The sequence below is a fragment of the Chinchilla lanigera genome, unplaced genomic scaffold (genome assembly GCF_000276665.1).
Source record: "Chinchilla lanigera isolate Chin_1 unplaced genomic scaffold, ChiLan1.0 scaffold00031, whole genome shotgun sequence".
Classification (NCBI taxonomy): domain Eukaryota; kingdom Metazoa; phylum Chordata; class Mammalia; order Rodentia; family Chinchillidae; genus Chinchilla; species Chinchilla lanigera.
The window spans coordinates 18098529-18116905 of NW_004955432.1; the positions used below are offsets into that span (position 1 = coordinate 18098529).

Sequence of the window (18377 nt, forward strand, 5' to 3'; positions counted from 1 at the left end):
TGTTTTGGTATAAATGCTTACATAATAGATGTTATAAATTCTGGGAAAACTTTCAATATTTAATGAAATAAAATTTTTAATAAAACCTAGGACCTGAAATAATATGAGTGAGCTATTAAGTTTTTCCAATACAACAATATCTTTTTATTCAAGGAATAAACCATATCTTTTTGTTTAAGTTCAGGGGAATACAGAAGGAAATAGACACACATTTGGATAATAATTTATATAAACATCAGGATGGGAGGAGTGCATAAATTTGAATCATAAATTTGAAGAAAAAATACATCACCATTAGTGAAGGATACTGAATGGAACATTTAAAAAGTAGAAATCCTGCTTTATAATTCTGACCACAGCAGTGATTTGGGGTCCTGATGCTGATCTAGTGGACCATATGCAGTTCTGGACATTTGTCTTGTTTAGTTGTTCTAGTATTCTATGCCCATGAGCATGCATATGCTTCATTTTAACTGACTGTTGATAAATGTATGCTTTCCTTATTTATCTCCTACCTCTGGATTTTTGCTTGTTTGGGGGTGACTTGGGCAAGTTACTCAAAACCTCTACTACTAAAGTTTTGTAATCTATAAGACTAATGATATGTATTTTATTTTATACATAGTGACTTTTAAAAATTATTCTGATGCATAGTTTGATTTTAGGGGTTGTAGCTCAGTAGTAAAGCACTTGCCTAGCATACACAATGATCTATGTTTGATCACTAGCATCATAAAAGGCAAAATTAATAAGTTGTATTTTATATCACCACAGTTATATTTGTATCTGGCAAAGAACTAGACACATAGTAACTGCTTAATCAATACTTGCTCATTGACTAAAGGATTGTAATGTGTTAGAGAATGAAAATAAAGGAATATGATCTCTGCTTGTAATATAAGAAAGTTCATTTTATTTACATTGTAAAATACATATATATTCATAAATACATATTATTTAAAATATACGTTCATAAGACAAAATGTATATATAGATAAAAATAAAACTGGTAATAATGCACATCCTCAGGAATAATGTGCCTAATCCTAAAGATACTATGAAGTCATAATAATCTGCAAAATATATTATTTATAATTATAATATTTATATTATATATTATTTATATGTAATATTTATTATATTATTTCTATTATATTTATATTATTTATAATATTTATAAATTATAATATTATTTCCTTTATTCTTGTTTTTAATAATGCATTTATTTTGTAATAGCAGCTGTTTATAATTCATAGGTGAAGAAATATACATATATCAGTTTGTGATCAAAACACTTTTACTAACACAAGTGGAGATATTTGGACCTGGAGGGTAAAATCCAAACATTTACACTGCACCTCCGGGCCTGTTTCTTTGGCCTCACACCTAAGCTAGATCATCCTCTCTTCCTAGCCTAATCTGGGGTCTGAACAACATACGCGCCTCATAGTTTTGCCAAATGAACCATGACCTGATGCAAATCCCCATGTCTCCAATGCCTTTTTTTGGTCTTGCCAGTCTCCTGCTTTCCTTTACCACCCTGCTCAACCCTTGTACCTACTAAGCCTTAACTCCGCAGCCTTCCACCCAGGTGGCCACGCCTGATCCTGCCCACTGCATCCAGGAAGACCCCCCTGCCTCTGACACTTGCATGCACTGCCCTCCTCTACAGACAGAAGATAGAACCTTCATATTTTACTGATTGTTGGAGACCACCACAGAGTGGCTCTGAGCAGGATTTAATATTAACCAATTGGCTTTCCATGTTTACTTGTGAGTTGTAAGTGCCTAAGTTGAAGCTCAGGCACCTTGTCTGAAGATGGGCAGTGGGCTCATAGTAAGTAAACCTCTGTCAGTCCCTGCTCACCCTGAGGCCTGTATTGGCTTGTGAAGCTGTGACACCTCAAAGGACAAGGCAAGGCCACAGCTGAGGACGTCTGGTCTAGTTCCGACCCCAATTAACTAAAAGGAGACTGCAGCTGCAGGCATCTCACTCCTACAATAAATACCAACCTAAAGATAAGGTAGTTCTCCTGATTGGCATGATTTACTTCTTGGGAAAATTCTCCCAAGGTCCTGCTCAAATTCCTGTATTTTCTTGAATATCCCCTTCCTTTGTTTGAAAACCAAATAAATACGGACTGCCCAAAAAAGTCTTTGTCTTAACCCAGAGAATCTCGAAGTTTGTAAGGGAGTTAGACCCTCCTGGAGCCCTAAAATCATTTTAATTGTATCATTTTATTCAAGCCTTCGCTGTCCATTCATTTGGGAGACTGCAGGCCTGATCAGCCTACAACTAAGGGCTATTATCCCAGTATTTGGTGCCCAAATAGGGACTTTTAATCACTGATTATTTTGTACCATTCTTTCTATAGTCAAAAACTGGCTGTTGAGAATTGGGTTTCTCCCTTGTGCTTTGCCAATATATTCCAGTGTATGGAATGCCTTGGTGCCTTTCATTTTGTTGCATAAAAAATAAATAAATCCATAGCCCATTAATAAGTAACAATGACACAGAAGTAATTCTGCAGTTCTGATACTGAGCTCTACGGCAGCTATTATATGTCAGTTAGGAGTAGAAGAATGTAGACTGAAAACTCATCTGGGTAGTTCAGAAGAGTTTAATAAAAGGATTATTAATGAAAGAGTAAGGATCGTCAAGGAATGATGAGGCACCTCAGGGCTAGCAAGTACATGAAGATTACAGCCCTAAGGTGACAAAAGGATCAGGGAGGTTTTGCCAGAGCCTAATGTGGTCCTAGAGCTGCAGAGAGGGCTGCTGGAGCCGCAGTCTTTGTTAGAGGAGCTCAACAATGGCTGAGCAGTGATCAAGCAGGGAGAAGCACCCCAGTTCTCTGCTTCCCTCTCCACATACCGCTGTGGCTTCTTGCGGGTAGATCCCCCCAGAAAGAAGAACACTAAGAAGCCAATGAATGTTCTGCTCAGAGTTCAGATGACGGACCAAAAGGGAGGCATAGCTGGGTACTTCCCAGTGAGTGCTACATTCCAAGCGAAGGAAAGGTTTTCTTCTCAGTGATCTGCTTCCTGCTTCAGTATGTGCACATTCTGATTCTGTTTCTCTAGTCTGGCATGTGTGTGTTCAACAGGTAACAGGCAAAATTCACAAGAAATGTGGACGAGTACTAAGAAGGCATGGCAGCACTTTCATATGAAATGGAGTTTTAGAATATAAGAGCATGCGATTTTTGCATGAGAAATAGTGATTTTATAAATGGATTCTGAATAACCTAAGAACAGTCAGTGTTGCTTTAGATAGTGGGCCTTTTTCTCTCTTCATTTGGTAAAGACGGGATTAAATTTATAAAAACCTACAGAGGAAGTGTGGAAATGGGTCTTGGATCCCTGGCGAGCATCACCTGTAGAAACCCTTGCAGTTTCTCAAGCCCGTTGAGAGCTATGTTCCTCTGCATGGGCAGCATCTACATTCACCCTGATGTTTCAGTAGCAACTGATTTGTGAAATGTGTGGAAAATTCAACTATCTGCCAATAAAGATGCATAGGATTTTAGGTCCACAATTATTTGTTTGTTTTGTACTTTTTTTTTGTCTTTTTGAGACAGGGTCTCGCTATGCAGCTGAGGCTGGCCTTGAGCTCACTTTGTAGCCCAGGCTGGTCTCAAACTCGCAACGATCCTCCTGCCTCAGCCTCCCGAGTGCTGCGATTACAGGCATGCGCCTCCACGTCTGGCCTGTCCGCAATTATTTGGAGCATGGCTTTTGTTCAGGGTTCATTAGAATCAGAAAGGGTGGAAGGATTTTACAGTTTTCAGCCTTGTTTTTCTCTCACCACTGCCCCTCCACACATGGTTTAAAACACTGAGTCTCCTGAAGTGTAGGTGACTTGTTCAATACAGTGTAGCCATGAATTCTTAGATTTCTCTATACTTATTTAGTGTTTTCTAATTGCTCTCATTCATTCAGCCAATTTTAACATGATTGCAAAGCCAGGAGCTTCATATTCAGATTTCCTATTCGCATTCTAGAAAGCAATGGAGAACAGAGGGTAGGATTAGTGACTAGCTGGCCTCCTCAGGTAAAATAATAACCAAGCACTCAGAGACTGACTGTGTCCAGAAGAAATATAATTTTCTGATCAACAATTTTTATTTTCAAGAGGAGAGAGGCTGTATCAGAAAAGCCTCAGAAAAAATAATCAGAAAGCCACTTAAGATAGTATTATTTATTTCTATCAGAAACGCTGTGGTTGAACTTATATACAGACCTAAAAGAAGATATGAATTTGATAACAGAAATAAGAGACAAATAGGCCAAAGTGCCTATTTTGGGGGGGTACTAGAGTTTCATTTTTCATACTGAAGAATTTGTGCCTGAATTATTTGCTTTGTAGTGTTATCTAGAAGCTGGATAAATCTACTTCCTTTGGCTCACAAAAATATTTTTAGAATCCTAATTCTGTCTTACTATCTCAAGAGTTTACTAGGATAAATTTCCCACATTTCTTTATCATGTTTCCACTGGACTTTTAATCACAATTAATAGTTGCCTGGTGAGACAAAATGTGTTCAAATGGAAGATTGTTTTGGTACTGGATGAGGGCCTTGACACTAGGCTACATCCCTCGCTGCCCCCCTGCCCTTTGTTTGCTTGTCTGTTTTCACTAAGTGTCTGTGTTGCCCAGGCCTTGCTTGTGTTCATGATCCTCCTGCCTCAGCCTCCCAGTGTGTTGGGACACCATACCAGTTCAAATGGAAGCTAGTTTTGAAAGTCAGGAGTCCTTCCACCAAATATTTCCTATGTTGCACACACAGATGTCATAGCTTTTCCTGAAACTTGTGCCTTTGACATGCGGATGAGTTCTTTATTTCAGCAGGGGGTGATCTGGGACCCCTGCAGCACTGCAGAGGGAGAGGTGGCTCAGGGCAATGCCTCAAATGGGGGTCCTGCTCGCTGCCATCTGGAGGCGGCTGCTGCTTCTCCTCGCCGCTCTGCTTCATCTCCATCTTCCCTCAGCCAGGAGGCCAGGGAAGCAACACCTGCCCCTCACTTCCATCCCGCTGCACTGTGCCTGTGAAGCTAGCTCTTCACTGTGGGCTGTCTTTGCCTTCCACCCCACTGAGACAACCCAAAGAGCACCCAGGTGCTCTTCCCAAATCAGGTACTCCATACTTCCCAGATCGAGTACTCGATACTTCAGGGGAGTCCGTTTCATGCTCCATGTCTGATCTCCTCTATTGTTTAGATCCACATTTATCACATAACTTCCTTTTCTCATTTCTGTACCTTCCTGTTTTTGTAGCACATAAAAATGTTTAACTCACTTCACGGTGTTTCGAGTTGATTTCCAGGCAGTCAAGTGGAATAAAACTGCCTTTACTCTTTCTAGTTTAAGTAGAAGTCACATATCTCTTTTGGCAATAATTCCCTTTGATAGTAATTCCATATCTTCCATACATGGAAACACCATTATTTAACCTATTTTATTGGTGGAATTTAGATTATTTTTAGTAATGAATCATGCTATAATGAAAGTAATATATATATATATATATTTTTATTCTTAGAGATATGTTCCAGAAGATATTCCAAGAATAGAATCACTGTCAATAAAATGTACATTTCTTCTAGTGATTCACATTGTAAAATTATTTTTCAGATAAGTTGTATCAATTTTTGCCCCACCAAGAATATTTGAGAGTGTCTCTTCCCCCTCGTTTCTATTATATTAAGTATTACTATTCATACAAGAGTTAATACAACAGACTGACACTTCAACTCTTAAAAAACGTGTTTGAGCCAGGCATGGTGCTCCAGGCCTAGAATCCCAGCACTCTGGGAGACTGACATAGGGAGATCATAAGCACTCACCCAGCCTGGGCGTGCTATAGCAAGCTTAGCAACCTGGAAAGACCTTGTCTCAAAATAAAATGTAGAAAAGGGCTGGAGATGTACCTCAGTGTGATGACATTGGTTCATTCCAAAGTACAAAATAAAAATAAAAAACAATCAATCGATCAATCAATCAATCTTTCCTGAATGACTGGCACTTCGGCAGTTGGCTGGCACATGGGAACATAACCGGGAATGTTTCCTACACTGATATAAAATTGTCACGTTGAGTGGCTTACTCTGCCTAATCTGTTTGCATAAACAGGAGCTTTGCATCTGATTTTTCTGTACGTCCCCATGCACACGCTCCCTTTGCTTATTTTGTCTTTTATCCCTTAATTGTAATAAATATTAGCCATGAATGAAACCATATGCTGCATCTTCTTTGTCCTTCTGGAGAATCACTGAAATTGTGCACTGTCTTAGTGATTTTTGTGCAATTATCAAACATCATATGCTATTTTAACAGGTAAAAATGAAATCTAAATATCCTTATTTCTAGGACTCATGATTAGCATAATTTTCTGTGATATGTCCCCATTGTTTGCTGGTATATATATATTAAATAATTTAAACCTTTTTTCTTAAGGATCTGTAGGAGTTTTTTGCCTTTTGAGAAAAGTGACCCTTTCTTGATGATATCTATTTCATTTTTTTAAATTTGCTATCTGAATTTTAATATATTGTCTTAGTTACTTTTCTCTCATTGCTGAGACAAAATACCTGATGCCCAAAATGAAGGAAGGAGAGGTTTATTTAGCTCACAGTTTGTGAGACTTTCAGTCCATAGTCAGCTGGCTCTGAGGCAGAGTGGCACATGGTAGAGGGCAACTGTTCATGGCATCAGAAAACAGCAAAAGCAGCAAGAGCAAAATGGGAGGAGTGGCAGAGTATGAGCCTCTTTCCCTCCCTTACACTGTATGCAGGCTGCCCACCCCGGGGCAGGTGTAGTACTCACACCCATAACCCCAACCCCGGACTCTGAATCAATCACAAACTCTAGAAGCTCATACATGTAACTTTTCCCTTCTAAACAAAATGTTCTTTTTATCTGAAAACATCATATCACAGCGATATATGTCCACCCATGTTTATAGCAACACAATTTGTAATAGCTAAACTGTGGAAGCAACCCAAATGTCCATCCACTGAGGATTGGATAAGAAAATTGTGGCATTTTTATATAATGGAATATTACTCAGCTATAAAGAAAGATAAACTTGAGGCTTTTATAGGTAAATGGTCACAACTGGAGACCATATTCATAAGTGAAATAAATCAGACCTGCATGTGTAAGCAACCTATGGTCTCACTAGTGTAAGAATTTGAAAGAGTGAATAAAAATTAGGAGGTATGATGGACATTGTGAAACAAAAGTATACTGCGCAAAAGTAAAGAGCAACTGGGATGAGGGAAAAGAGAAAAGAAAGAAGGGAAAAACTATGTGTATATGTACATACAGGATAGTTAATATAGTTGTTCTACTGATATATCATTTTATTGAAAGGAATAGTTAATGATTAATTATTTGACCAATCTTTCATGTCTATATTTTCTTTCCTGAGAAACCACTATGAAGTTATCAATATGTAATACAGTAACCAATGTTAATTTCCTGTCACTGTCACCTTCTCTGTAATCCAGTACTGCTTGTATTTTTCTTGTGCTATTTTGTAAACGGATGCCTGTTTGTTAATATATTTTCATTCTTTTGTTTTTAAAATAAAAAATTTTAAAATGTTCTTTTTAAAAGACAATATAATGAAATACAAGTTTTTCTTGTATGATCGCTGCAGTCTGCAGCTTAATTTAGAATAATCTCCCTAATTTTAGGACTTTAAAAATTCTGTTGTCTTCTAGTATTTTTTTTTTCTTTTTGTCCTTTTTGAGACAGGGTCTCACTATGCAGCTCAGGCTGGCCTTGAGCTCACTTTGTAGCCCAGGCTGGTCTCGAACTCACAATGATTCTCCTGTCTCAGCCTCCCAGGCTGGAATACAGGTGTGCGCCACCATGCCTGGCTGTCTCCTAATATTTTAAAAAAATGCACTTTTAAGTCATGAGCAAACCCAAGCTTCAGTATAAAAAGTGACAAAGGGAATCAAACCTTTGTCTTTGCTCCTTCCTTCTTCCTTCATCTGCGAAACTAATTTCCTCCAGAGAAATTCATTAGGCTCTATCTTTCCCCAAAACCAGAACAGTCCCTTCACCAAAGATCACACATTTTAGAGTTAGGGTAATATTTTCTGTAGACCCTATTCTGTTTGATGTACTCAGAATAAAATTTACCAGCATAAAACAGAATAAAATTTACCAGCATAAAATTGTTGCCATTATTATTGCTATTACCATAATATAATGCATTTCATAATCTTATGAAGTTAGTCTTTCCTCTTTTTATTTTTCAGAATTTTCCTGACCTGTGTTACATGTTTATTTTCCCTAGTAAATTTTACAGTCACGGTGGGAAGGCAGTTGGTATATCTGCTAAATGTTCTACACCAGCACCCATGCACTTTGGCACTTTTTCAAGTCTAGCATCAAATGCAAAACTTATATAATTAAGATTATTTACATACTATTGTAAATAAGATATTTTAACCTTTTGTTTACTTTATACTTTTGTGTTTGTGTCGAAGGAATATATTGGATTTTGGATATCACTTTCATATTCACATATCTTATTGAACTGTTTTACTGGCAAAGGATTCTCTTGAGATTTCCAATATACAACTAAAATATACGAAAAAATTAATTTTACCACTTCTAGATTTTCATTTTTAACTCTATTAACTAGTACTTACATAACAATGTTAATTAAATTGGTGATAAGGTGCTGTCCTGTCTCATTTTTCTAGTTTAAATGAAGTGCTTCACATATTTCACAATCGAGCAAATAGAGCTTCCACTTTAATGCTTTTTCTGTTCTTTTCTAAATTAAAAATCAACTTATATCAGTTTTTCCATCAGTGATTATTTTAGCTCTTTCTAGCAGAATTTTAGTGCTGTGCGATTGTGTGTGGGCAAAGTGTTCTTTAATGTCAGAAAACCTTTTTCTTAGTATTTTTTCTGCTTTAATTCTTCTGATCCTATCTTCAGGAACACTGCAGTTTCATATAGTAACCCTTTTGGTTTGTTTCCATATCCATTATTTCTTTAAAGAATTAGTCTACTTACTATTCTCAAAGTGTTCTATTTCACTGACTTTTGTTACCATTAAATGTTTCCACTTTTCATTGCTTCCTATGTGACTTTTACTCCTGTTCTTGTTTTGTAATTCTCCATTTCTTTTTTGCACTCTGCTATGTCACTTTTAAACTCATTCAATTTTATTCTCTCCCCTTCTGAGGTCAGAAAACTATACTTCTTTAATTGCTTTGTTTTCCTAGAGAAATGTGTGCTGAACTTTCATATCAACTCTTGGCCCACGTAAGATTCTATTTGCAAGCCTAGAAATCACTGGTTCACAGTATGCTTCTGCTCAAGTGAGATTCTGAATTATCTTCCACTGATTTTCAACACTTCAATCCTTCAGCCTGTCAAGCTCGTAGTCCTCAGTTTTCAATAATGGCATAGCAGTTTTCCTTGCTCAGGAAGGAAGATCTACCATTTTGCCTAGTCTACCATTTTGGATTAAATAGAACCAAGAATGTTTCCACAGACCTTCCTTCTGACCCATACTAACATCTAAGGAGACATCACTGCCCTCAGAAAGATTAGGCTGTGCTCGGAAATTACATCAAAGCTGACAAGATACAATGTCCCTTCTAGTTTTCTCCCTCAGGTCTAATTTTATATTAAAAAATCTCGTGCATCAACTGTGGTTCAAAACTGTGACTCCTGTTTTCATAAAAGAATGGACTTTCATTCATTTTAATTTTTATTGATTTCAGTCTGCCTGAAAGTAGCAATCAGAACAGATCTACCATCTCTAATTTGGACATTTTAGCCACAATTCTTAAAGTTTTTATTTGCTTATCAGCAGTTTCTTTAAGATGCTCAGGTTTATCTAGCTAAATTCATTTAGTTACTATAAAAGGATTTTTTGCCTTTATTAAATGATTTTTATCTTCTACATGATAAAATATTTTAAATTTGATCATTAAATCCTTGATTTGTGGCCCTGTGCTTTGGTAGTTCTATTGATTTTACCTGTTAGTGTCACTGATATCATAACGTAATGTGTGAGCAAGATATATTCAAAATAAATGATTTTTGTGACTTCTTCACTAGGACTTTAATAACCTTCTCAATTATACATGACGATTCATACTGAAGAAAAATAGTAATAATCAAATTCAATTGTTTAACATAAAGCCTAATCTATACCTTAGTAAATCAGAACATATTTATAACTATTATTTTACTGGAATAGTTAAACATGGTATTTCTAATGGGATATAAACACCTGACAATCTCCATGTTTTTAAGTATGTTTCGAATTAAAACAATGGGATGAGAACACTAGATTCTGTGTAAAGGTGGATATTATCCTAATCACATGCTTAACTGAGTAGTCAACATTAAATGTCCAGCACATTATAAGCCAGTGACAGCAGGAGACAAGGAAAAGTGCCTTGCAGGCTCATTCAATTACTTACAGGGAGTCAAGAAACTTGTTAAACTGCAATACTCCATAAAAAAAGGTCAAGAAACAACCAAAATAAAAATAATTAGAAAAGAATAAGGATTTAATGGAGGATACATACGACACACAATCAGAGATGTGCGTGCGCGCGCGCACGCGCGCGCACACACACACACACACACAATTTAAGGAACTGTAGAAGAAGAAGACAAAAAAAGCCAGCCATGAACAAGACCAGGAAATTTGGATTGGAGGAAGAACAAATTGTGATGCAGCTGAAATAAAAGACAATCGCATTAGTACAAAGAAGGTAGGGGCAGCCAATCCAATACCCTTAAAATAGCAAACAGCACAATGTTATCACAAGAAAAAGTTATTGTCTTAGAGGAATAACTTATTTTTGTTTACTCATTTATTTAAACTATATCCTATCCCAAAGAGGCTTTTGACCAGACTGCAAAATCTGTACATAGCAAAATCACTAGACAAGAAAGTATGAACAGTGAGCATGAAAAACAATAACGTTAGTGGGATATATTTGTAAACAACACACCTAGCTAGGTTCTCAACAGCCAAAGTAAACAGAAAAGTGTGCTCTTGCACGATTTCCAGAGGCCATAAGAAAACAGTCCAGCTGTTCACCAGAAGCATATGGGTTGAAATGACAGTGAAATTTGTCTTATGCTTTTAATCAAGAGAACAGACTGCATGATAAAGTAGATGACACTCTCAATGTCATTTCTGCAATAAGTATGATATAAAATTCTGAGTAATGATCCTATAATTTCTTCAGTTTAGTCTAGATCATAACTTCATGAATATTTCAGAGAAGAAATTATGCAAATGATCCAGATAAGCCACTCCCAGATGGTCTGACTTATCCAAGAGCAAAATTTAGAATGTCCAGAGAACATCACATCCTTTGGGTAATCCTCAGTGAATATTATTTTCACAACAAATAAATCATACATGAGGTACTCTTTCATAACACAATTCTTATGTACCCAAAGATAATTTGTTAAATAATTTCCATCTAGGAAGCACAGCCAATTAATTATGTTTTCTAAGCTAGGCCACTTGCGACCAAATATCCTCTCCTTACCTTAGTTTTCTCCTGGTTTCTGTCCTCTTCTCTGGAGAGAGTTATTCCATTATATAAAATATGCAAGAAAATTATTCTTAGGTACAGCTCCCTAGGTTGTTGTTTAGATCAGATTTTGTTTATAGGGTAATTCTGAAAGTGCTATAAAATGGGGGAGATTACAAGTGTGGTTTATTCTATTTACTCACTAACATACGCATCCATATTCAAAATCCCAATACTCCTGCCCTTAGGTAATGTTTTTGTTTTTCTGTCATTATAGTGCGAAAACAGCACCACTGATCTAAGGGAGCAGAAACTTCTCATGGAGAACTATTCATGCATAAGACTTAAATATTTAAATTAATGCAAGAAAAATGGATAGAAGAGAAACATCAAGAACCCCACAAAGCTCAAACACCTTAAATTTGGGGATACTTTTACTAGGTTTTAATATTTAATTTGAGTATTCAATGCTATTACTCATAAAAGAATCAATACAGCAGACCAAGACTCCTACCCTTTAAAGCCCTGCTTGTAAACTGGGCAGGGGGGCACACGCCTATAATCCCAGCACTAGGAAGGCTGAGGCAGGAGGATTGTTGGGAGTTCGAGACAGCATGGGCTACAAAGTGAGCTCAAGGCCAACCTGAACTGCATAGCAAGACCCTGTTTCGAAAAGACCAAAAAATAAATAAATAAATAAATAAATAAATAAAGGCCTGCTTGAACCAGGCGTGGCAGTGTAGTCCTGTAATCCCAGCACTCTGCGAGGCTGAGGTAGGAGGGTCACAATTTTGAGGGAAATCAGAGCACCTCAGTGACTTGGGGAGCGCTTGTTTTAAAAGACATAATAAAGGGGTGGGGTGGGGCTGCGGCTCAGGGTGAACCCTGCAATTTGCTAAGTTCAGGGCGGGAGTTAATGTTCTACTGTAGTGTCTTTAGTGTGCACGCTCTAGACAGACAGACAGAGAGACGGACGGACAGACGCTGGCTCATGAAAATAAGCCTTACCTGAAGTCGGCAACTCTTCCCGTCTTGTTGACACACACCACCTCCCTGGTCTGATAGCCGATCTGGATGTCCCAGTACTTGTCCTCCTGTCTGCTCTGCCTGTTGCGGGTCCTCTTCTTCTTGATCAGCTCGCGGGCCTCGGGGTCCTTGACGCCCCGGCCGCGCTCCCGCTCGCGGTTGCGGCCCCTCCTCCGCACCTGCCTGGCTGCGCGCATGCGCGGCAGGACACATGCGCTCCAGGGCGCCACCTGCAGGCTGTGGGCGCTGCGCTCGGCCTCGCACGGCCCGGCCTGGCACACCTGGACCTCGGTGAGGTTGGGGCAGCCCGCGCCCCCGAAGCGCGGCGGCGCCACCACGTGCCGCGTGCGGTGCTGCAGCCCGCTGCCGCAGGTCTCGGAGCACTCGGACCAGGGCGAGAAGTCGGACACGACGCAGTCCTGCGGGCAGGGGATGAGGCACGCCTGCTCCAGCAGCGGCTTGGGCTCGAAGTACTCGCAGATGCTGTCCTCGGCCGGGGGCTCCTGGTCCCCGCGCGCGCACGCCACCTCGCGCACCTGGACGCCCTGCTCCCCGCGGGCGCAGCCGGGCGGCCGCTCCAGGCTGCGGGAGATCACCGGCCGGCACGGGCCCCAGGGCCCCAGCCTCCAGGCGTACAGCTCCTTGTGCCACTCGCACACGCGGAAGCAGGGCTGCTGCGCGCGCGGCCGGGCCGCCGGCTCGCAGTTGCTGTGCAGCGTGGTCCAGCCCTCGGCGTGCGCGCACCACACGGCCCGCGTCTGCACGCCGCCCGGGCCGCACGCGTCGCCCATGCACCGGCCCCAGGGACCTGCGGAGGACACGAGAGTGAGCGGAGCTGGCGGGAGCAGGCCTGGGGGTGCACGGCCGGGCCCCGCACCTGCAACCCCTCCCCGAGCCTGGGCAATGCATCCCTGCGCGAGACTGCGGGACAGGGAGGGTCCTAGCTGGGGACCGTCACAAGAGGCCCTGGGCCACAGCACCTGTGTACAGTCGGTCACTGCTGGGCCTTCCACCCTGCGGCGCTTGGGGATCAGTGACAGTTTCCTTGCCTTTCTTTCCTGCGTTTCACACACTGAGCAATCCTTCTTCATAAAGCACGTCTGGAATTAGTCGCGGTGAGAAGCCGCCGCTCCTACCTCACACTCATCAATTCTGTTTTAGAAACTGGCAAAGAAAACAGCCTCTTGTGCTCCTCAGGGGCTTCCTCGCCCTGGCAGTCAGCTTTGTGTAGAACAGGCTGGCTTCCATCTCTTTTATGGTTCCATAACCTATGATCGCAAAGCTCTAATAGCTGTATTGTGTGTGTGCTGGCCCAGTTTCAACTGTTGACTTTCTAGTGATCAAAAGGCAGAAGCAACAATCTTCATTGAAGTACATTCTGCTTTTTCTCCCCTGCTTTTACATTTACCAGAAAAGTAATTATTCGTATTTCCCCCAATGAGACATAGAGACAACTAAGCAATTTAAATTCAACTACGACTCTATCTCAACATTCTGTTGAGATGTTATTTGGGGCTTAATCAACGTATTCGTTTCCTAAATTTGAACTATTTCCTATTACAGAGCTGATTCATGGGATAGTTAAGCCGATGGTTTTAGTATGAGATTTAAATTCTGGAACCCTTTTAACCATGGAACCCCTTTCAGAATAGAGAGACAACTTATGTTTCCTATGTTATTTCTTTTTCTAAGTAGATGGTATGATTTTCAAAGCTTTAACAAGTTGAGAATTACATTTTAGAATTGTGAAGAAACTTAAAGATCATATAAGGACGTGTGTCCTTTTCTAAGTGTGTCCCATGGCCTGAAGGAATTACTTGACAGCTGAGATTGTCTTCCACCGGTCCTGAGGGAAGGTGAAGGACAGGCCGTGGGTTCTAGGCTTCTCTTCTCCTCCACATGTATTGCTACCCTGCTCTCTCCTTACCAATTCTACTCTTATACACCTATTTCTACTACTTCTTTTCCTTCATAAAGAGATTATGCGTAGAAGCTTGGCTCCAAGAGGCTTTTTCTGCTAAAAAGTGAAAACCAGGAGACTAGGCCAGTGGTCATTCTACTGATGAGGAAAAGAGGAGTCAGGAAGAACAAAATCATTCTGGATTTTACATGAATTCTTTTAGTCTCATGCTATATTCTAGATTTTAGAGATTGAGGTTTAAACATTTTCTTCTGTACAAGTGTCACTCTATGCACAATCAAAATGCAAAATTATGTTTAATTTAAATGTTTGTTAGGAAAGGCACTTAAAATTTCATACAAATGGTATAATCAAATTGTAGTTAGAAAAGGGAACAATTAGAAATATTGTACTAACTAGTAATTTTTGCATTGAAAATAAGTGTTGGATATTTGGCAAACCTGCTCACATTATTGTATTAGGAAGTTCATATGTAAAAGGCTATCAAGGGTTTATAGTACATTTAAGGAAAAAGTCTTCCTGGAGTGCTGATATCAGTGTCTCATGAGCCTGTAAAAGCCAGTGGGTTTGTTGCATCTGTCAGCATATAGCTGATGATATTTTAATATTATTTTTATTCTGTCAAAGAAAAATACATTTACTCAAAAAGCTAGCAATGCTTTCTTAGAGAACTGCTAATTGTTCAACTTTGGAATTGCAAAATTTAAGATGCTTCTCAATAAAAGAAACTTATTAATACCTGTGAAAGCTAAGAATTAATTCCATACATCTTTGATTCCCTACTGTCTTTGAACAAATTAGGGACCTTAATTTTTCACCCTCCACACAGCAGACCGAGATGTATTTAAATTGAACTCTCAAGTTAGGAGCAAAGTACCTGCTATGACATCTGAATTTCAAAATTTATATATTTGTCTTGTATGAACTCAAAGTCTAAATCCAAAATGCAATTAGGAAAGTTTTCACACATTGTTTTTCCCTGGTGAAATTAACTGTGTAATGAGGCTGGTTTAAGCAGACGGGAGCTACGTCATCATTTAGAGAGAAAATGCCCCTCCGAGTGCTCAGGTGTTCAGAGGTGAGATTTCTGGAAGTCTGTTGGATCACAGGGGCAGAGATCAAGCCTTTGATAACTGCACAGCTGCAAGTGCTGGTAGGCATAGGAACTCTTGGGAAGAAGTGTGTCACTGGGACCTTGAGCTGCGAAAGTGCACTCTCACTTGTCTCTCTGCCTCCTGGCTGCCCAGGCTATGCACTTTCACCCTCCTGCGCTCTTCCCCCATGACGTGTCTGCTTTGGAGCCAGCTGACCATGCAGACGCTGAAAACATGAGCCTAAATAAGGCTCTTCTCTCTTGATGATATGCGTCAGGTATTTTACTGAAGCGAATAGAAAGCAGCTAAAGCAGTCTACTAGAAGTTAGTCTCGTATGCTCAAAATAATGACTGATGTTTATAGCAAACCTACACTGGAAAATACTTCATTGTACATGTTTTGGGAGGTTACTCTATCATAATTGGGTATGATTTAATTAATGAATGAAATTAAGGTTTTAGTATAGAAATCTGAAAGTATAATTGTGAATTGACTTCAAGTTTGTGTGCTATTGCTGTGCAAGGAAAACACATATACCCCGAATATTGTTCCTTAAAAGAAACTTAGTTAGGAAATTAAACTATAAAATATTAGCTAAACCTTGCATCTAGGAATTATCCTAGACAGGAAATGGATTATTGAAGATGCCAAATATATACATAAAATTTTAGCGTAACTCCAGACCTTGAAGTTTCTTTCCTCTAAAATACGTGTGAATGCCGGTTACTGGGAGAATGACTGATGGTTCATTCCATCGTATCGGAGAGTACACCCTACCTCACTGTCAGAGCACCCTGCATGCTTCCCATGTAATGCACAATTTCAGCGAGTTCATGGAATAATTGCCAAATGCCTGCTTGTCATATGAGTCTATCTCTATGGCCTGGGGCCAGGGATACAGCTCAGCAGAGTGCCTGGCAAGCACAAGGTCCTGCACTCGATTCCTGGTACCAAAAATAAAAATATCTCCATGGCCCCTTGAGAAGAGGTGTTTTCTGTCTTCTGCAACAATGGTAGGCCATGCACTTAAAATACGCTCAACAATATTTACCAAGAAAATGAATAAAATCAGAAGCCAAATCAAGAAAATAATTCAAATTAATTTTTGGCTCAACAGATCAATGCAGGCTTATAGGCAAATTAATAAAGACAAAAGATGCCAGCTCAGCATATGACTGTTGATCCAAGACTTGATTTTTATCTATTTATTTCATAGGTGAAGTGATACTAGTAATATATGTTATTAATTAAAATACAGGTATATATTAAATTATAATTTGAATCCACAGTGTAATTTTTCTGTTATTACTTTTAATATTATTACATTTTTGGTATAACTAAATATCCACTTTGACATCACTTTGAGAGATTAGAGGCTATCATAGGTGTCAATTTTACTATTTCTTACTAGATAGAAAGTGCTTTGCCTTCTAAACAATTTATAGATCCCATTTTCAGAAATAAGTTTCAACTACATATAAACTATTTGCTGAAAGTGTGTAAATGCCTTAAAAATTAAAAGAAAAAGTTAACAAAAGTTTTAAAATGTTGTTATCTTACTTATAAAATTAAGGATCAAATGTTCTTTTCCAACTTGGTAAAGAATACAAATGTACTTCCTAATGGGTCCAGGGAATATGTTATTTTCTAGTCTTGAGGAGCTAAATTTTCCCAGCTACAAATATCTTTGAACACCTATTTTTCCTATTGATCTTTTCACAATCTTGATGCCAGTGCAGAGACTGATTGGTCGATTACAGTAACTTTCTGAAAAACTGATTTAAAATTACCATTTGACAGGTAAACTCTTCATTAGACACGTTCTAAATTTAGAATTCATTGTAAAAGATAACTGTTATCCTGATATTTCTTATTGACTACATGATTTATCACACAGTGTGCATGTATATGCATATCTTTTGCATGTTTGATTATAGTTATATCTATAAAAACTTTGCATTTTCATTAATTTAATAAAAAAGTTATGTTTTAATTGTGTCTTTTAATTTCCTGGCTTGCTTTTAGGTGAATTGCCTCATTTATTTTGTTCACCAAGGAAAGAAAGTAGTTTGCAGATCTCAGCATATAGGGCATGGCTGGTGTCAGTGACACAGGAAGAGCAAGACTGGGCTTAAGAAGACTCCTGCATGATTTTCACACACTGCTAATGCGTAAGAACTTTAAAGTTCTCACAAAATTAGGAAGAGCATAAATTATAAATTCAAATACATTTAAATCTCATTTGAACAACGGTATCACAGATTCTTATTAACTAGCTACTCATATCAGTGTTTTTTTTTTCATTCCAAGTACGCTATTTACTTTGAGATCCAGAATATAGCACAGCCAAAAGAAACTCCACAGAGATCTATAAAAATACCTACCGACACTAAAGCAAAGAATAAAACGCATGAATGTACCAGTGAAAGCAAACGTTGCAGTGTAATCATGATTGAACCTACAGAGAACTCATCTACCTTGCAGGCTTTAATAGCTGTCTTATCTTTTCCCTGCACCTTGGGTACAGCACGTGTGTCTAATTAACTGATCTCTTGAAAGATCAGATGTTCACCACGGTATGCTTGATGAAAGGCTGTCTACTTCTGCCCTCCAAGCAGTCTTGAAATAATCACACATTCAAGAGCAAGGAGACCCCATTTAAAATTGCTCCTGACAACTAAGAATTGTTATCCCAATTAGCTACCATGTTTCAAGGAGAGCAAATGCTTTAAAACACAATTTGAAAATGCAACATGCAAGTTCTATTGAAGTAAAAACACTCCCAAGTATAATG

General features: G+C 38.9%; 1 protein-coding gene across 1 annotated transcript in view; it reads right to left on the reverse strand.

Moving 5' to 3' along the window:
- Positions 1 to 13375, reverse strand: part of Thsd7a (thrombospondin, type I, domain containing 7A) — a gene marked incomplete at its 5' end in the record, with an annotated part of 215631 nt that extends 202256 nt beyond the window's left edge. Inside the window, 1 exon segment of the mRNA XM_005388151.2 lies at positions 12550 to 13375. Within this exon segment, the coding sequence (XP_005388208.2) occupies positions 12550 to 13358 (809 nt within the window).
- Between the last annotated feature and the right edge of the window lie 5002 nt (positions 13376 to 18377).